Consider the following 20756-nt stretch of genomic DNA (forward strand, 5'->3'; position numbering starts at 1 on the left):
TATGAAGTCACACAGTTCTGCTAACTCCAATTCAATCATGAAAAGGGAGTGAGTAAATTCCTGCCAGAGCAATCACTCCAGCCCTTAAAGGAGAGGGAAAAGGCATCACAAAAGCAGTCAAACTATTTCCTGTTTATAACTTTTAGTCATGAATAGATACTCCTCCAGATTTACCTCTAATATCTCTTGGACCTTATGAAAGACCAAGTTATTCTCTGTGACCTAGAAGGACTCAATAGTAGTGACAGAAGTGCTATTTGTTTGTAATCATGCTTTAATGATGTTTTATGTTAATGATGTTATGATGTTAACTAATGTGAAAGGTTGGATACAATTTTTTAATAACTGAAGAAGGTAGCATAGCTAAAAGGTATTACTTAAATGTATGGACAAAAAAAACCAGATAAGGGAGGAATAAATTTAAATTCATAGCCCTTTAGGGAATCTATGCAAAAAGCCTTTTCTTCAGGCTTTTATCATGTATAAATTCTGAGTTTTAAAAAATTCTTATATGGATCTCAAAGCAGAATAGGGTTTGCTCAGGGGATAGCTAAACCTACAAGGTAATAAACAGCTGAAGAAAGCTACATATAATTGACACTAAGATCTACTTTTCATTCTCATCACTTCTTGTTACTAGCTATAATATATGGAGTAGTAGGTCTCTAAGTACTAATGTTCTCTGGCTTACTCTAAGCATCTCTATATAACTCTCAGCAATATAATTTTTTAGCTTTAGGCAATATTTATTGAATAATTAATGTTTAGCAAGATGGGAAGGGGAGTAAGCTAGGTAGTACATTGGATGGAGCATTGGACTCAGAATGAGGAAGACTCATCTTCATGAGTTCAAAATTGACTTCAGACATTTAATCTCTGTGACTCTGGGCAAGACATTTAAGCCTATGTCTCTCAGTTCCTCATATTTTAAAATGACATAAAGAAGGAAATGGCAAACCACTCCAGTAACTTTGTCAAGAAAACCCCAAATGGGGTCATGAAGAGTCAGATATGACTGAAGAAGCTGACAACAATAGGTCAGGAGAAGCCCCATGCCATTCACCAATATAGCTAAATAAAAAATGTATTTGTAGGGGCAGATAGACAGCACAGTGGATAGAGTATTAATCCTGAAGTCAAGAAGACTTTGGGATCAAATCTGACCTCAGACACTTAATACTTACTAGCTGTGTGACTCTGGGCAATTGCCTCAACAATAACAACAAAACAAACCAAAAATGTACTTGTAATCAATTGATTTCACAGAATAGTGAATATGATTTTTTTTAACTTGATGTTTTTTATTTCTTGCCTATTAAGATCTTGATCATAAGATCTAAGAAGCTTTTGAACAATATTCAATGTTACAAGAACTTTGTTCCAGGAATCATGCTAAGTATTAGGCAGTTGAGGAACAAATGGAAACAGCTCCTGTGCTCAAAGACCTTATATTCCTCTAATGCAATTCAATCAGCCAGAACATTATCAAAAAGAAAAAAAGCTTATGTGGAGGGGAGGAGATGGTAAATTTTAATCACTATTGGTAGTATTATAATAATTATGTAAAATTATTGGAATTTTTACAGCATAATTCACTGTTTTTAGAATTAACAGTAATTTGGAAAAATGAATACAAGGGATAATATTATAAAAAAAATTACTCATGCATATATACTGTTGAAAAAAAATCCAAATTAAAAAAAAAAAAGAATTAACAGGAAAACAAATGGTTATTTTAAAAGGGAATTGGGAGTATATGCAATTTCTTTTATGCTCAGAAAGGAGAGACAGATTCTCAAAATTCAACTTAATTCAGTTCCACTGATATTATTTGAGGATGTGCTATATGCAAAGCACTATCCTACTGCTAGAGAAGTATTCCCAGGATCATATTTTCCTGTTTCTAAAATAAAGGTCACTGCTTCCATGCTTATGCCTATGTAGAAAACCTCTCTGTTTTATGTAGATAAAGAGCTTCCTGCTGTGGAAATCTCTTCCTGGCAGGTATGAAAAGAATATCTCACCCATGCATTTTGAAACAGCTTCATCTGAAAAGTAGTTATCTCACCCTTGCCATAGAATGCAATTTTTTTTTTCACACAAAAGGATCTTTTGAAAAAAGTACACGATAATCTTAGGCTTCATTAGAATTGTTTTGATGTGTGGAGAGCAGAATGGTAAATCCTGACATTGTGTAAATCCTCATGAATGAATCCCATGTACCCTGAGTCTCCTCCCTTCAGTTCCAGATTATCCATAGTACAGTTAATCTACTTCTGGATAATTAGTAGTTAATTGTGGCTGGGAAACTAATTCATGCTCAAACCACACAGTTGGCTCAAATATTTATTGTATATCATTGTAGAGATCTAGCACAAAGACATATTTCCTGAGCAGTATTATTTCAAATCTATAATGTTGCAAAAACATCATAAAAACCAACCTATAATTGTGAATTCACTTTCCCCAATCCTTAGTGTTTCCTTTGAAAGAAAAAAAAAAAAAAAAAAAGGTGATTCAAATGCTTTGTCACATTAATAACATAGAATCATAAAATTTGAGGGGTGGAAGGGACCCCAGAGGCCATCTCATTCAATTCAATTACAATATATTGTAGTTTACAATCTAGATGTAATAGTAGAGGTCATTTGTAGCTTGTGTTTAAGATCTTACAAACCTACTTCATACCTTATTTCAGTGTTTATTAGACTGCTATTTAGAAAGGAGGAAATATTTTTGGTAGACATTTCTCCAATAAAAATAATTCTAAATCAATTTTGTATATTTGTCTCTCCAAGAAAATGGCTGTACCAAATCTCTTCTACTTTATCTCACCAAACTTTTATAACAGGATGAATATTCAATTTCCAAAGGTGTATCCGATTTCAGATAGGAGATATATAAGTATAATGCAGTTGTGGTGTGGTGAAAAAAAGAATGCTTCCATTCAAAACAGATAGAGTTTCACTTTTCACTCTTTGGGCTCAGTTAACTGTATTTAACTGAGAAGGTCAGATATTTTCATGTACCAACTAGCCTCAAAGCAAAGAAAGTTCTAAATCAGAACAGAATAAAAACTAGTGGCATTCAAACCTGTTGGTTCAATGGGCATGCAAGACCACTGCATGCCATTAATTCATATGTGAAGACTGAAGGCAAAACAAGAAAGCAGACAATTAAATTCTTTTGCGAAAAGTCAAGGCTTTTAAATTACAGGAAAATATACATATTTTTCCCCCATAAGATCACTGTCCACTCAATATTCATTTATTATACAATCCTATATGTCAAGACAGAAGAGTCCGGGGCTATGATTTCCATTCTGTTTCAGAAAGGTGAAAGTCCTTGACTGTCAACATTTCAGGTGAGAACTCTTTAAGTAATAATTCTTCTATTATTCTTACAAAGTTGACATTTATTTTGGAGGGAAAAAACCTGTATCATTGGTCATAATATTAGACTTTTAATTTTTTCTTTAGCACCTTAAAATGAACTCTTCAGCCATTGCAGTTAAACTCCCACTAATAAATATGTGATGGTTTAGATCTTGTTCTTGAAGACTTAGATCAGATTGAAATTGCCTGGTAACGAAGGGGAAACTTAGGTAACCAAAGAGACTTTGTTATATGTGGCTCAGTTCATAAATCAGTAGAATATGTTTGCCAAATTACAATTTCTTTGTTTATCTGCTATTCAGAGAGCCTCCAAGACACTATATAGTCTGATCTAGAAATAAGAATGAACAGATGGATTGTTATATTTTAAATGGCCTTAAAAAATAAACCTTTAATTTTATTCTCCCTAAATCATGCTAAAAAATACTTTCTGTGAGGTTGTGGTTTCATAAACTGTTCTTTTCTAAGCTTTTGAAATCAGGCACAGATCCAAAATGAGAAGTGCAACCTAAGGAATTATGATTCTACATGCTCTAGTCTTACATGCAGAAAGAAGCAGTGCTAGAAATACTTCTTTCTTGTGTGTTATGATACAATTTCATCGTGCACAGTCTCTTTCATACAATTATCTATTTTTTCCTCCTATGAAATAATGTAACATTCAATAATGTTAAAAAATGAAAGCAGAGGGAAAATACATTTAAGAACAGAAGAGTGAAGAGAGCTTTCAGTTGAAGTGTAAAAACAGGATACTATGAATTCCCAGGGCATGGCAAAAGGGCTCTATGGGGACCAAACATTGGCATTCTAGCTGCCTCAGTGCAGGGGAAAGGGAAGCCAGGGAGGCTAGGTATCCAAGAGGGTATTCTAAGCATTAGCTTATCTTTAGCAGACCTGCTATTACCTTCTGGAGTCTGCAACATTTATTTGTTCATCAATGTTTCTTGATAGGAATTTTTCTTTAGGGTGAATAGCTAAAATAAGGATTAAAAAATAAAAGGTTGGGGGCAGCTAGGTGGCGCAGTGGATAGAGCACCAGCCCTAAATTCAGGAGGACCCGAGTTCAAATCTGGTCTCAGACACTTAACACTTCCTAACTGTGTGACCCTGGGCAAGTCACTTAACCCCAGCCTCAGAAAAATAATAAATAAAAGGTTCCTCTTCATTTTGTCCTGAGCCAGGAGGACAACTAACTCCTCATTTCAGGGTGGGAAGCAGTTGGAACAAATATCATATTTTAATGTTAGTTCATAGGCTCAGATGACCTTAGATTTAGAACTTGGAGGGACCTTGAGAGGCCATTTAATTCAAACCCTTCATTTGATAAATGATGAACTGGGACCCAGAGATTCAATGACTCAGTTACAGGAAATAGCAGAGCTAGGATCTGTATCCAAATATTCTGGGTTAAGTCTCCCAATCCAGTATTCTTTCTATGGGAATTTCTTTCATAAGCAGCTGAAGGAAATGATCCTAGGAGCTCATCTTGTTCATTAGATTGCAAGAGAATGTACAGTAGGAGTTTAAATTCATTTTCCAATCATGATCAGCAGGGATAGTCTTTCCTTTAGGTATAGGAAAAATATTACTGTTTACCTGGACATGTGGTAGATAATTAGGACTTAGGTAGGGAGTATTTCTTGGTGACCAAAAGAAAAACCTTCAAGATTGGTGATTAAAAAAAACCAAAAAACAAGAGACGAGACAGGTTTCTAAAGCCTATTTGATTTCTGTTGTAAGTGTTTTATATAAAAGAACAATACTAGAATAATATTTTTCCAACTTTCTGGCCCATTGATTTTCTTCTTCTTGAAATCTTTACCTTGACACTATTTCCCTCTTTTCATGGTACTTAAGCCAAGATAGGTCCATCTGCCACACTGCAGAGTTTCTTAGAGTAGGTCCCTTACCTTATCTCTTATTGGAGAAAAACTTATTTGGACTTACTACTACTTTGGCAGTCATAGAACAAGATAGAAATCTTGTGTTATAGCAGTTTGGCACAGACATCTTGGACATGAGTTTGTGATCTATATTTGGCCCCAAGATGACATAATCCAAATATTACCTGGCATATCCTGACTAAAATAAATTTAGACAAAAGTGAGAGGGACAAGAGAAGGGAAGAGAAGAGAGGATCTAAGTTAAAGCCAAATCCAAATCACAGCTCATAATCCAAATAAGTGTAACAGAAAGTTGGAAAAGATGAGATCTGGTGTGCTAAAGTGACTAATATGTCACTGAGGCAGATACTTTTAGCCCTGAACTATAACCAAGGTAATGGAGGTACCTCTGTGCTGGTAAACATCCAATTAAAGTTGATTCAAAGCCCCAAGGAAATATTTACAACATAAGAGAATTATGCGAATATTCATTTGTATTCACAAAAATCACATGTACAAAACTTTAAAATGTAAGAATGGATTAAATTAACTGTTGAACAATGTACATTAATTTCAATTCAAAAACTGTTAGATTTCTCACATGTACATTAGATTACAATTTAAAAAAACAAATAATATGAAATTTTTATAAAAAGAAGTTAACATATATACTTAAATGATGTTTTTATAACTATGTTCCTACAATTACATTTGGGGTGGAGGTGGATTGGAATTCAGTGGTTAAGTTTGTGCTTTTTAAACATAATGAAACTCTACATATTTTCAGGTGTGACATCCTCTTCTGTTTTAATGTTCAAAAAACCCTTCAAGAAACATCAATTTGTCTTGTAGATACGACTGCTACAAATGATTCCCAGTTTTACAGAGTGTGCAGGCCTTTGCTTATTAGGAATGCCTTTTGGTTTGGCTCACGTTTCAAGAAAGTTCGGAGCATGTCCATGCCGTCTTGTGATCCCCCAGGCTTCAGGATAAGGTTTCTGTATTTCATTCCAACCTAATAAAATAAAACATTATGTCTGAGAGTTCATGTTTATACCAATTTTCCAAATCTATATATAGATTTTTAAAAGTTGGTAGGGGAAAAGAAAAGAAGTGGAAAGAAAAGAACTTCTGGCTGGATTCTCTCCTCCCCTTGAAATAGGATTGCTTAGATTTTTCTTAATATTTTTCTGGAGAGCAAATTCAATTGTTCTCTGATTCTCTTTCTTCTCAGAAGTTAGCCTTCAGGTATAAGGCAGGAAAATAAGTACAAAAAATATCTGGTATGTTAATGTTGAGGATACTCTAGCAAGCAGAGCTGCAACTGCTGTATAAAGTAAACTTGCTCCACTCTGTTATTCTCTCAAATGACCAGTTCTAGCTCTAAGAGAAAGCAAACAAAACAAATGCTGTAAGCAAGGATTCTAATGATTTGAAGTTACTGCTATAACTTTCTTAGAAGAGGTTGAATTACAAGTGGCTTCCACTAGATTTGGGGCCCAAAGAGAAAAAGGCCCTTTATGGTTCTGGTGGAGTGTTGGGGACTTCACAAAGTTTGGCTTGAAAGCCTAGGATTCAAATGTATGACATCTATCCATCTATCTATCTATCTATCTATCTATCTATCTATCTATCTATCTATCTATCCATCCATCCTGAAATTTAATTTGGAGAGCCCCTATATTTTATGCATCTATTTAAACATAATCCATATTTCAGTGTTACTGCCTAGAAAACTCCATACAACATTACAATGAGTCGAGTACAACTGAATGACTGAACAACAGTAACAACATGAATATAACAAGTATCATTTGTCCACTATAGAGTAATGAAGAAGTTATAACTAAGGGCTGTGATGACAACCTCTTATGTACAAAAAGGGAGTTCCCAAAGGGAATGGGGTAGGAAATAATCCTTTGATGGAAGATCTAAATTTTTTTGGGTCAAGAAGACTAAGACTCCACTCCCTGTAAGATGAGCTAGAGAACTGCTAGTGAATAAAGAAAAACAAACTTCTGACACACGTATGATTCTGAGTAACAACCACGAGGGAAGTGGAAATGGCACCAAACACATTATTAATACGAAACAAGGAAAATGGATGCATGAAATCAACAGATTACCTCTGCCACTTATTTCAGCCAATCCTTCTGATTTTTCTCCTCAAACAAACCTTTCATTGTTAGATAAGAAGCATCAGTGACAGATATGCTTTATCTGATTCTTTTACTTGCTTCATGAACAGATAATCCATAAAGATTTATTAAGTGCATACTATGAGCCAGGCACATAGTTGGGCAGGAAGGAACTGAATGCTAGGCCTAGAGTCAAGAAGACTCATCATCCTGAGTTCAAATCTGACCTCAGACACTCTGTGTGACCCCGGGCAAGAGATTTAACCCAGTTTGCCTCAATTCCCTTATCTGCAAAATAAGCTGAATAAGGAAATGCAAACCACTCCAGTATCTCCGCCAAGAAAACCCCAAATGGAATTGTGAAGAGTGAGACATGATTGAAAAACAACTTAAAAACCACTCATGTCAGATATTATCCTAATTGCGGAGGATACAAAGAAAGGCAGAAGATAATTCCTGCTCTCAAGGAGTTCCTACCCTAAAGGGAGGACACAATATGTAGGATAACAACTTGTGGGATTTATGTACAAACAAGATAAGATAAGTGAAATTGGAGATAATTGATAAAAGGGAAGGCCCTGGCATTAAGGGGAATTGGAAAAGGCTTTTGTGTAGAAGATGGGATTTTAGCTGTCCAGAGAGTCCAAAGACATAGATGAGGAAGGAGAGTATTTCAGACATAGGAAACAGTGGAAAAGAAATGAAAGGAATATTGAAATAACTGAAAAAATAATCTATTATATATCATCCAAGAAGTAAGTTAAGATATGAGAAGTGGATATGTCCATTTTGGTCATGACTAGAGGTATCTGATTTGTACCAAGACACCCCAAGTCAAAACTTTAAACCTCAGCCATAAGTTACATCTTTGACCTTATATTTCTTTCCTTTTTTTATATGTCTAAATTTGAACTATGCCTTTCATCACAAGTTGCTAAATAATGAGATAATAAGTAGTGAAAAGAGAGGAAGAGGAAGAGGTCACATTAAGCCAATAGTCCAACTAAGGATTAGTATTACAATCCATTTGGCTAACAGATGGGAAGAAATCTGTCTTGGTAATAACATATGTGTGCACATATCATGTTTATTTAGCATTTTAATGTTTGAGAGCCACTATTTAAGGATGGTACATAGGGAATTCTCTTCATCATTTCCTAGCTGTGTGCTTTCCTGGACTTCATCAGTTACAGAAACTATCATTCTGAAAGATGAAATCACACCTGCTCTGATCACTTTCCACACAGGCTGCATGATCATGTCATATCCCTTCAGGTAATCTTGCCCCATTTTCCTTTTCCAACTTATCTGTAAGGATTATATCCCACATTGTGAGCTCCTGGTGGGCAAGGACTGTTTGATGCTTTTTAAAAAATCCTTAGTTCTAGCCCATAGTAGGAGATTTTTTTTTTATTATTATATATATATATATTTTTTTATAATATTATCCCTTGTATTCATTTTTCCAAATTACCCCCTCTCCCTCTATTCCCTCCCCCCGACGACAGGCAATACCATACATTTTACATGTGTTACAATATAGTCTAGGTACAATACATGTGTGCGAATATCATTTTCTTGTTGCACAATAAACATTAGAATCCGAAGGTACATGCAACCTGGGCAGACAGATATTAGTGCTAACAATTTTCATTCCCCTCCCAGTGTTTCTTCTCTGGGTGTAGCTACCTCTGTCCATCATTGATCAACTGGAAGTGAGTTGGATCTTTATGTTGAAGATTTCCACTTCCATCAGAATACATCCTCATACAGTATTGTTGTTGAAGTGTACAGTGATCTTCTGGTTCTGCTCATTTCACTCAGCATCAGTTGATTTAAGTCTCTCCAGGCCTCTCTATATTCCTCCTGCTGGTCATTTCTTACCGAGCAATAATATTCCATAACCTTCATATACCACAATTTACCCAACCATTCTCCAACTGATGGACATCCATTCATCTTCCAGTTTCTAGCTACAACAAAAAGAGCTGCCACAAACATTTTGGCACATATATGTCTCTTTCCGCTCTTTAGTATTTCTTTGGGATATAATCCCAGTAGTAGCGCTGCTGGGTCAAAGGGTATGCACAGTTTGATAACTTCTTGGGCATAATTCCAGATTGCTCTCCAGAATGGCTGGATTCTTTCACAACTCCACCAGCAATGTATTAGTGTCCCAATTTCCCCACATCCCCTCCAACATTTGTCATTATTTGTTCCTGTCATCTTAGCCAATCTGACAGGTGTGTAGTGGTATCTCAGAGTGGTCTTAATTTGCATTTCTCTGATCAGTAGTGATTTGGAACACTCTTTCATGTGAGTGGATATAGTTTCAATTTCTTCCTCTGAGAATTGTCTGTTCATATCCTTTGACCATTTATCAATTGGAGAATGGTTCGGTTTCTTATAAATTATGGTCAGTTCTCTATATATTTTGGAAATGAGACCTTTGTCAGAACCTTTGTTTTTAAAAATATTTTCCCAATTTGTTACTTCCCTTCTAATCTTGTTTGCATTAGTATTATTTGTACAGAAACTTTTTAGTTTGATGTAATCAAAATCTTCTATTTTGTGATCAATAATGATCTCTAGTTCTCCTCTGGTCATAAATTCCTTCCTCCTCCACAAGTCTGAGAGGTAGATTATCCTCTGTTCCTCTAATCTATTTATTATCTCCCTCTTTATGCCTAAATCATGGACCCATTTTGATCTTATCTTGGTATATGGTGTTAAGTGTGGATCCATATCTAATTTCTGCCATACTAATTTCCAGTTTTCCCAACAGTTTTTTCCGAATAATGAATTTTTATCCCTAATGTTGGAATCTTTGGGTTTGTCAAAGATTAGATTGCTATAGATGTACCCTTTTTTGTCCTTTGGTAGCCAATACCAAATGGTTTTGGTGACTGCTGCTATATAATATAGCTTTAGATCAGGTACACTTAGACCACCTTCCTCTGAGTTTTTTTTCATTAGTTCCCTTGCAATTCTTGACCTTTTATTCTTCCATATGAATTTTGTTGTTATTTTTTCTAGGTCATTAAAATAGTTTCTTGGGAGTCTGATTGGTATAGCACTAAATAAATAGATTAGTTTGGGGAGTATTGTCATCTTTATTATATTCGCTCGGCCTATCCAAGAGCACTGAATGTCTTTCCAATTATTTAAATCTGATTTTATTTTTGTGGCAAGTGTTTTGTAATTTTTCTCATATAATTCCTGACTTTTCTTTGGTAGATGGATTCCCAAATATTTTATACTCTCAACATTTGTTTGGAATGGAATTTCTCTTTGTATCTCTTGCTGTTGCATTTTGTTAGTGATATATAAAAATGCCAAGGATTTATGTGGATTTATTTTGTATCCTGCCACTTTGCTGAAATTTTGAATTATTTCTAGTAGCTTTTTAGCAGAGTCTTTGGGGTTCTCTAAGTATACCATCATGCCATCTGCAAAAAGTGATAGTTTAATTTCCTCATTTCCTACTCTAATTCCTTGAATCTCTTTCTCGGCTCTTATTGCCGAGGCTAGCGTTTCTAGTACTATATTGAATAGTAATGGTGATAGTGGGCACCCTTGTTTCACTCCTGATCTTACTGGGAAAGGTTGCAGTTTATTTCTATTGCATATTATGCTTACTGACGGTCTTAAATATATACTCCTGATTATTCTAAGGAATAATCCATTTATTCCTATACTCTCAAGAGTTTTTAGTAGGAATGGATGTTGGATTTTGTCAAATGCTTTTTCTGCATCTATTGAGATGATCATATGGTTCTTATTAATTTGATTATTAATATGGTCAATTATATTAATAGTTTTCCTAATATTAAACCAGCCCTGCATTCCTGGAATAAATCCTACTTGATCATAGTGTATTATCTTGGAGATGATTTTCTGAAGTCTTTTTGCTAATATCTTATTTAAGATTTTAGCATCAATATTCATTAAGGAGATTGGTCTATAATTTTCTTTCTCAGTTTTCGATCTACCAGGTTTAGGTATCAGTACCATGTCTGTGTCATAAAAGGAGTTTGGTAGGACTCCTTCATCCCCTATTTTTTCAAATAATTTATATAACATTGGGGCTAATTGTTCTTTAAATGTTTGGTAGAATTCACATGTGAATCCATCTGGCCCTGGGGATTTTTTCCTGGGGAGTTGATTAATAGCTTGTTCTATTTCTTTTTCTGAAATGGGACTATTTAAGCAATTTATCTCCTCCTCTGTTAATCTAGGGAGCCTATATTTTTGGAGAAAGTCATCCATTTCACTTAAGTTATCAAATTTATTGGCATAAAGTTGGGCAAAGTAACTCCTTATTATTTCTCTAATTTCCTCTTCATTGGTGGAAAGATCCCCCTTTTCATTTGTAAGACTATCAATTTGATTTTCCTCTTTCTTTTTTTTGATCAAATTTACCAAAGGTTTATCTATTTTATTGGCTTTTTCATAAAACCAACTCTTGGTTTTATTTATTAATTCAATAGTTTTTTTACTTTCAATTTTATTGATTTCTCCTTTTAATTTTTGTATTTCTAGTTTAATTTTTGGTTGGGGGTTTATAATTTGGTCTTTTTCTAGCCTTTTAAGTTGCAAGCCCAATTCGTTAATCTTCTCTTTCTCAATTTTCTTCAAATAAGCCTCTAAAGATATAAAATTTCCCCTTATTACTGCTTTAGCTGCATCCCAAAGATTTTGATATGATGTCTCATCATTATCATTATCTTGGGTGAAATTGTTAATTGTTTCTATAATTTGCTCTTTCACCCAGTCATTCTTTAAGATGAGATTATTCAGTTTCCAATTACTTTTTGGTCTATTTACCCCTAACTTTTTACTGAATGTAGCTTTTATTGCATTGTGATCTGAGAAGAAGGCATTTATTATTTCTGCCTTCCTACATTTAATTTTGAGATCTTTATGTCCTAATATATGGTCAATTTTTGTATAGGATCCATGAACTGCTGAGAAGAAAGTATATTCCTTTTTATCGCCATTCAGTTTTCTCCAAAGGTCTATCATACCTAGTTTTTCTAATGTTCTATTTACTTTTTTAATTTCTTTCTTGTTTGTTTTGTGGTTTGATTTGTCTAAATCTGAGAGTGCAAGGTTGAGATCTCCCACTATTATAGTTTTACTGTCTATTTCTTCTTGCAGTTCTCTTAACTTTTCCTTTAGAAAGTTAGATGCTATACCACTTGGTGCATATATGTTTAGTATTGATATGGCTTCATTATTTATGCTACCTTTCAGCAGGATATAGTTTCCTTCCTTATCTTTACTATTACTACACCTAGAAAAAGGTGAGGTAGTCTACTAATAAGTAGAGATTAGTAAATTTAAGCAGAGTTTTTAAAGGTTTATTAAGAAGGTAATGATACGATTAAATGTATTTCTAGGAAAGGTAAATCTGACAGTGTAAAGAACAGATTAGAAGAGGGAAGAGGAAGAGAATAGAGACAAGGAAGACTAGAAGATGCCAGGAGGTAATTGTGACAAGGAAGTGCTTATGAAAATCTGTACTATAGTTAACAGAAAAGAGGAGAGAGCTTCAAGTGTTTTTTGGTGTAAAATCAATAGGTCTTAGTAATTGATTACCTATAAGAGGTAAGAAAAAATGAAGAATTAAAGCTAATTGCAAGGTAATAAAGATGGGAAACTGGGTTTACTGGAAGAGTTGTTATTTGTACTTTTAGAAAGGTATGGTATAAGAAAAAAGCTTATTTTTGCTAGTAGTAAAGGAACAAAAAATACGGACTTTATCCACGGACTAGCCTTGACATTCATTTAGCTACTAAATGACAGGCACAGATTAAGTGGCAGTGCTGTGATGAGGCAGCTCATGACTCATCCGAAAGGCCAAGTCATTTTCGAGTAGGGCACTACTCAGGCTCACACTATGTGGTTTAATACACTTCCAGCCTTTCACTGCTTACCAGCTCCAAACAAGTTGATTCAATTTCCTGAATTACAGTGCAATGGTCTCTTAATAGTTTCATTTCCTTCACAATGAAGTTTTGAGAAAAAACTCAGAGTCCTTGTGGTAACAGGATCTTGTTTTTCTAAAAAGGGTTAAGTGAATTCTTGTGCTCCAGGAAAGCTTCAGGATCTTAAGGTAAGAGAATGGAGCCAGTCCAACCATCCTGGGCAGAGAAGAGGAAAAAGCCTCTGTCTTGAACTGGTCCATTATATCCAGGCACTAGAGATTCATGGGGTGCATATGGGACAAAGGTGGATCCTGCTTCCCCATCTCTTAAACCAGTTGACTCTGTAAACTCTTTAAAAGACAGGTTATTTTCTTTTTAGTTTTGCATCCTGAGCATTTAGCAGGGTATCTGGTAAATAGGAGACTCAGTTTCCTCATTTGTAAAATGAGCTGGAGAAGGAAATGACAAACCACTCCAGTGTTTTTGCTAAGAAAACCTCAAATGGAGGTCATGATAGGGGCAGACATGGCTTAAAAAAGGATAACAACAAATGGTAAATAGGAGGCACTAAATAAAATTTTGAAAATTAAACTGAATTAAAGATGTAAATAATTACCAATGGTAACTATTTTATAAGGAACTGATCATTTCTGAGATAAAAGCATGAACAGGATAATCAGGGAACTCCTCGATTTTATACAATACAAATGAAAGGGGAAAGTTCAAACAACTGGCTCAGTGGCAAACATTCTTTAGTTCATGAATAAATTGATTTTGTGGCTAATAATTTTAGTACCAATGAACCAAGCTCTCATAAACCAATAAATACTTTCAGCAAATGGAGAGACAGAGTACTTTCCCAATTTTTCATATTAAAAAACTATCCCTGGATTGTTTGTCTATTCACAGGAACTTCTTTCTAGCAATACTGTAAAAATAGGTTCATATAAAATGTGTGTATGGCTTTTAATAATAGAATGCTTGTGCCTTTAAGAGATTATATAAGTTCTCCCTAATGTTTTCTAAAGCCTTGGATCTTCCGGGGTGTTACTCATTGGCAGTATCTATTAAATAGTCATTTCTTTTACTTGAAATTCTTCTGAAAATACTAATGTTCTGTTTAACATATATTGGATTACTTGTCATCTAGGGAAGGGGGGTGGTAGAAAGGGAGGGAAAAAATTTAGAACATAAGGTTTTGGAAGGGTGAAAGTTGAAAATTATCCATGCATATATTTTGAAAATAAAAAGTTTTAATTTAAAAAAAGAAAAAAAAACCTAATGTTCTTTTAAAGGTAGAACAGTAGGTGTTTTTATTAGCACATACGTGGAAGCAGTCATCTCCATTTTTTAAATAGATAATGACAAAGATAATATTTTTTCCAAAGAATGACAAATAGGTAGGATAAGGCATTTAAATTATTCAAATATCAGGGTGATACACACACATACATATACATGTCTTGGACAGATACCACAGTGTTTTATATATGTTTAGGAAAGAGACCACATGTGGACAATGGATTGCATCTAGAATTAGACAAAAGAAAGAGTGGACTAGGTTGCCTTTTTGACTATGCAAAGATGTTTAAGTAATCTCAAGTTTTTTCCTCAAACAAAGGCCCATCTTTTTAACACCAACTTCTGATATTGTTGTATGGCTATAAATCCTAGAACACTATATTCTCTGAAATTCAATCTATTATATTATCCACAGAGCAGTGAAAAGTAAACGTAGGATATGAAGCAAGCTGCCATATATTGCAAAGAATTCTTAAAGGAGAAATGTTTAAAGGTATCATCAAAAAAAAATGTGTGAGTTAAAAAGAGGGACTAATCACATGATAGTAAGGTATAACCCCTGGACATCTCATGTGCACAATCGATGTTAAAAGAAAATGAAGAAGGCTCCTAAATATACTAGGTACATCCATTGTGGTGAATTTAGGGAAACATATTAATTGGAATGACCCAATGGATAGGAAGTCCTGGATGGATTATCAGTTGGCAAGTATTTATTAAGCACTTAGTATGTGTCAGGCAAAAACATAGTTGTCATTTCCTTTAAGGAGCTCACATTCTATTGGGGGAAAGGAGTAAAAAAGCACTTGGTTCTGGGATTGGTTATGATGATGATAGAGAAGAAAGACAGCTGGACTTACTGTTGTGGTTTGAATCACTAGAGAAAAATCTAGTAATGAGATCATAGACCCACTGGAGTTTAGCATATGTGCTTTGTTTGAGACATTATGTAGAGGAAAATATAAATAGATCTATATCAGTGTGTCTGTGTGTGTGTGTGTGTGTGTATGTGTGTGTGTGTGTGTGTGTGTGTACACATATAGATTTCAATAAGTTTTTAATGATGATCTCTTATCTTTATATCACATGTATTTTCCCTGCCTTTCTTCCCACTCCCTACTTCCAGAGAACTATCCTTTATAACAGATTTTAAGAAAAAAGGAAAGAGGAAAAAAAAATCAGCAGAATTCATTGATATGTAGAAAATTCTGATGTTTAATGCCTTGTTCTACATCTATGGAACCCTACCTCTGCAAAAGAATAAGGGAAGAAATCTTTGCATAATTATTATTTGGGGATAAGATAATAAATTACTAACAGCATGATGTAGGAGATTAGAGTTGGAGTGAGGGATACTTGAGTTTAAACCCTTCTTTAGACATTAGCTGTGTGATCCTAGGTAAATTATTTAACCTCTCTATGCCTCAATTTCTCCATCTGTAAAATGATGGGATTGGACTTGATGGCTTTTTAAGATCTTTTTCAGTTTTAAATTTATAAGTTGTGAACAATTATAAATTAACTGAATGATATATGAGGTTAAAATACCGGGAAGTTTCTACTTTATTTATCTCTCTCCCTCTGCCACTTCAGCAGCTTGAAGTATAGATGTGGTCACAACTGATGCCTCCTTCTACTGTTATTATTCATTCCAGGAAAAGCACCAGGAGTTCTACAGAGGACAAAGACACACACACAACATACTTTGCCCAGAACATGCCTCTCCTTTCTCAACTTGTCCACAAATCCTCCTTAATTTCCCATCCCCTACTGAATGTGGCTTACCACCTAATATTTTCACTTTTTTGGAATCCAAGGTTTGCAATTTTGCAATTTTTGCAATTTTATCTATGCATATGTTTTGAAAATAAAAAGCTTTAATTTAAAAAATCCCACCCCCACTATTTTTAAGGGGGATAGAATGAAGGTAGAAGAGCAGAATTTTGAAAATGTTAATTTGGCAATAAGAAAAAGAGAGAGAAAAGTTAAGAAGAAAGGAAGAAAGAGGCTGTGCTTAAGGCAAATCTCAAAAAGTCAACATTCTCATCAAGAGGCTAGAGACAAAGAAAGAAACAAGATGTTCTAGCTCCATTTTCTCTGCCTGTGCATCCTACCAAAAAGAACATTAAGAAAAGGGCCATATGTGACACCACTTGGATTTTTTCAGAGGGCACTGGCACATCCTGGCATACAGGTTGATAAATCCTGCCTTAGAATGCTCCATTAGTTACAAATCCTGTTTCTTTCTCCAAAATATCTCCCATTCTAGTCACATTTTCCACTACCTTAGTTTAGGCCCTTACCACTTCATTTGGTCGATTACAATAGCCTTTTATTTGGCCCTAAGCCTTGAGTCTCTTTTCACTTCAGGTTCACCATAGTGATGTGACCTAGTCACATCTCCACTTAATAAACTCTAGAAGTTCCCTTTTACCGACAGGAGCAAAGCAAATATAAATTCCTGTATTTAATGTTTAAAACACTTCAAAACTTGGATCCAATTTATCTTTCTAGCCTTTTACATTACTTCTCTCCAAACACTTTAGAGTTCATTCATACTGGGTTTGCACTCTTTCTTCTTTGTGTCTATGTATTAGCTGCATCCCATACCTGGAATGGTCTCCCTAATCCCTTCTGCCTCTAAGAATCCTTAACCCTCTTTAACTTACATGCTACCTACTGAAAAAGAGGCTTTCCCGCTCTTCTCTTTCCCTGGAAGATTCCCTTCTCACTACTCTCTCTCTCTCTCTCTCTCTCTCTCTCTCTCTCTCTCTCTCTCTCTCTCTCTGTATATATATATATATGGAAAAATCCACAAGATACCTTAGAAACTCATTCTAGTTATAGTTTTATCGAAATTTCCAAAGTTCGAAGGATCCTGAAATAGACTACTACTATACCAAGACCTTGACAGTGAGATCATTTTTCCTGATGTTAATCCTGAATTCTTCTTGGTTCTCTGTGTATCTAAACTTGCTTATATAAGACTATGTCGGGGGCAGCTAGGTGGCGCAGTGGATAGAGCACCAGCCTTGAATTCAGGAGGACTCGAGTTCAAATCTGGTCTCAGACACTTAATACCTCCTAGCTGTGTGACCCTGGGCAAGTCACTTAACCCCAGTCTCAGGGAAAAAAAAAAATAAGACTATGTCACCTCTGAATAGAATAAAAGATTAAAATAAAAGCATTACTTATATTCTGAGTCTTTTCTGAAATATTTTTGAAAGTGTTGCTTAAATCTAATTTCTTTTCTTTGTTAAAGGGCAAGTGAAGCAATTCCTCAAAATGGAAGAAAAAGAAAATAATTTTGGCAAAACATACAATTGTCCTTGAATTGAGAATGTTTGTTGTTCACTTGAAAAAATTTTCACAATGAAGCTGATCATAAACATAAATGGTTTCTGCCAACCCCAGGATAAGAGGCTTGTTTTTTAGCAACTACATCTGGTGTATCCTTCAGAAAACTGCAGCCATACCAGAAGCTGCTATCCCGGGCAGTCTCTGAAAGAGGTGACTAAGGTCTCAGATGACAAGATGAGTTTTCCAGGCATCTCCCAAATTTCCCCAAACACATTTTAGCTGCTATCTTAAAAGCTAATAAAAGAGTCGGAGAGCAACTAAAGCTTTATTTTCTCTGTGAAAAGAAACCTGAGAAACTGATTGCAGGTGAACTAGGCATAGGCTGAAATCAGAGAAATAAAGTTTCAAGGCATTTACCAGAAATCCAACAGCTTTAGTTATTTATAATTAAAATTATTTAAATCTATAATTATAGAAATAAGACAGCTTTAATAGTTTGACAATGAACCTCAGACTTCCTAGTTATATCTGTATAGAGATAAATACATACATTTCCACATGTACATATACATGTTTGTAGGACAGGCAGTGAAGTACAGGGTATACAGAGTTGGCTTCAGAGATATAAAGACTTGGCTTTAACTCTTGCTGCTGCCTACAATATGATCCTGGGTAAGACATTTCTTTTTCAAGTAGTCATTATTTATCTTATTTTTTTTTAATCTTCCTTTTTAAAAAAATCCTAAGTTCCAAACTTTGTCTCTTCTTCCAAATTCTCCACAATCCATTAAGAAGGCAAACAATACACATGTGAAATCATGCAAAATATATTTCCATATTATTGGGCAAGACATATTACTTCTCAGTGCCTTGGGCAATTTTTTAAGGTTTTAAGTTGCAGAGAAGGAAGTTCCCTCATTCTTAATTTCCTATATTAATGAAATTCCAGGTCCAATACTTTATCCAAATATATGTATATGTATATATATGTATACATATCCTGTGAATTTGAAAAAAAAATGATTTGAAAGATAGGAAAATCAATGTGTGGATAGAGATCTATTAATTGATCTATCTAGATATATCTCACTACCCATTCATCCATTTGTTGTTCAGTCATTCTGCCATGTCCAATTCTTTGTGGCACTATGGACTGTATTGTCGATGACGTTTTCTTGGCAAAAATACTGGAGTGGTTTGACATTTCCTTCTGCAGTGGATAAAGGCAAAGAGGGTTAAGTAACTTGCCCAGCGTTGCATGGTTAAGTGTCTGAGGTCAAATTTGAACTCGGATCTTTCTGACTTCCATGTCCAGCACTCTATCCTCTGAGTCACCTAGCTGCCCCCCTGGACAAATAGAGGTTATGACTTGTCCAAAATCACAGTCAATAAGGAGTTGAGCCTGGATTTGAACTTTGGTCTTCCTTCAGGTCTAGCACTCTATTCACTGAGTCATCCAGTTGTATCCATTCATCTACTCATACATATAAATATACATATATACACATGTGTATATATATATATCTATACATGTACACATGTATACAAACATTATAACATAGGCCTATATTATTAGGCTTCTCTCAATTTAAAAATGTTTTAAATTACCTTTCTGAAATAGAGCAATCTTGGGGAAACTAGTTGGTAAAGTGAATACTGTACCAACAGTGAATAGAGCACCAGCCCTGAAGTCAGGAGCACTTGAGTTCAAGTCTGGCCTCAGACACTTAACACTATTTAGCTATGTGACCCTGGGAAAGTCACTTAACCCCAATAGCTTTTTATTTTTGGGGGGCAATCAGGGTTAAGTGACTTGCCCAGGTCATATAGCCAGTGTATGTCAACGGTAAGACTTGAATCCAGGTTTTTTTTTAATCAAAGGCCAGCTCTTTATCTACTATGTCATCCTACTTGTACTGAGTGTTAACTAGAAGCTCTTAATATATTCCTTTTATATGAAACACAGGTAACCTTTTTAAAGGAGTATGAGGTTGATGACAGAGGTACATTTCCAGGGAAAGGTAGGATTTTTAAAAGGAATAAAATAAATCTCAAACAATCTTTGTTACTCTTTCTTACTCTGAGATTATTACCTATCATATCATTCTGCATTCTGTGTACCAGAATAAGCATCCATGTATTCTATTGTTCTGAGTGACATATCTGCCTTTATTCTTCCTAACGCGACATTGCTGTTTAATTAAAAAAAAAAATTAAAACTTGTAGAAAACAGGTTCCAAATTATTAGTTTTTAATACTTCTAGAAAGAATATTTGGTTGTCCTAATTCAACATTTACTTCAAAATAACTTCTTTCAAAACTATGTCAGTAATTTGATCATTTAACTTATGAGTGAGTGTAATGTATTCCTCTATGTCTCTTTGAAAAATCAGCCCAGAGCTTGCTACTCCTGGCTCTAATTCCCAGTTCTGTGCAAGATTTTTTTAATAACATGTTCTCTAATGTCCCTTCCATATAATGTGCATGGTTCTATAGATGATCTGTCACAAGAGTAGATCAATTGCCCTAAGCTTTCAGGGTACCAGTGTCACTGATCTATGAGAATAGGAAAGAAAAACTGGGATGTCATAAAATTGGAGAAGTCACAAGAAGGTAACTTAGAGCAATTGTCAAGATGGACAATAGTATGAGAGGGAAATGGTTAAGGGAAATTAGATGGCATAAAGGATTTTAATCTATACTATATTATTGAAATACAGAATTTTAGGGAAGCTAAAGTAAATGGCTTCATGCTCTCCTCCATCAGCTTTTTAGTCATTGGACCTTGAAATACTGGAGTATGATCAT

At 34.8% G+C, this 20756-nt stretch overlaps 1 protein-coding gene across 2 annotated transcripts in view; it reads right to left on the reverse strand.

Moving 5' to 3' along the window:
- Window positions 1-3245: 3245 nt before the first annotated feature.
- Window positions 3246-20756, reverse strand: part of NLN (neurolysin) — a 131722-nt gene continuing 114211 nt past the window's right edge. For both annotated transcript variants that reach the window (XM_074282390.1, XM_074282391.1), the window contains exon 13: window positions 3246-6293. In XM_074282390.1, the coding sequence (XP_074138491.1) occupies window positions 6159-6293 (135 nt within the window). In that variant the 3' untranslated portion in view covers window positions 3246-6158. The remainder of the gene's footprint in view (window positions 6294-20756) is intronic.

Source organism: Sminthopsis crassicaudata, chromosome 1, assembly GCF_048593235.1.
Source record: "Sminthopsis crassicaudata isolate SCR6 chromosome 1, ASM4859323v1, whole genome shotgun sequence".
Taxonomy (NCBI): domain Eukaryota; kingdom Metazoa; phylum Chordata; class Mammalia; order Dasyuromorphia; family Dasyuridae; genus Sminthopsis; species Sminthopsis crassicaudata.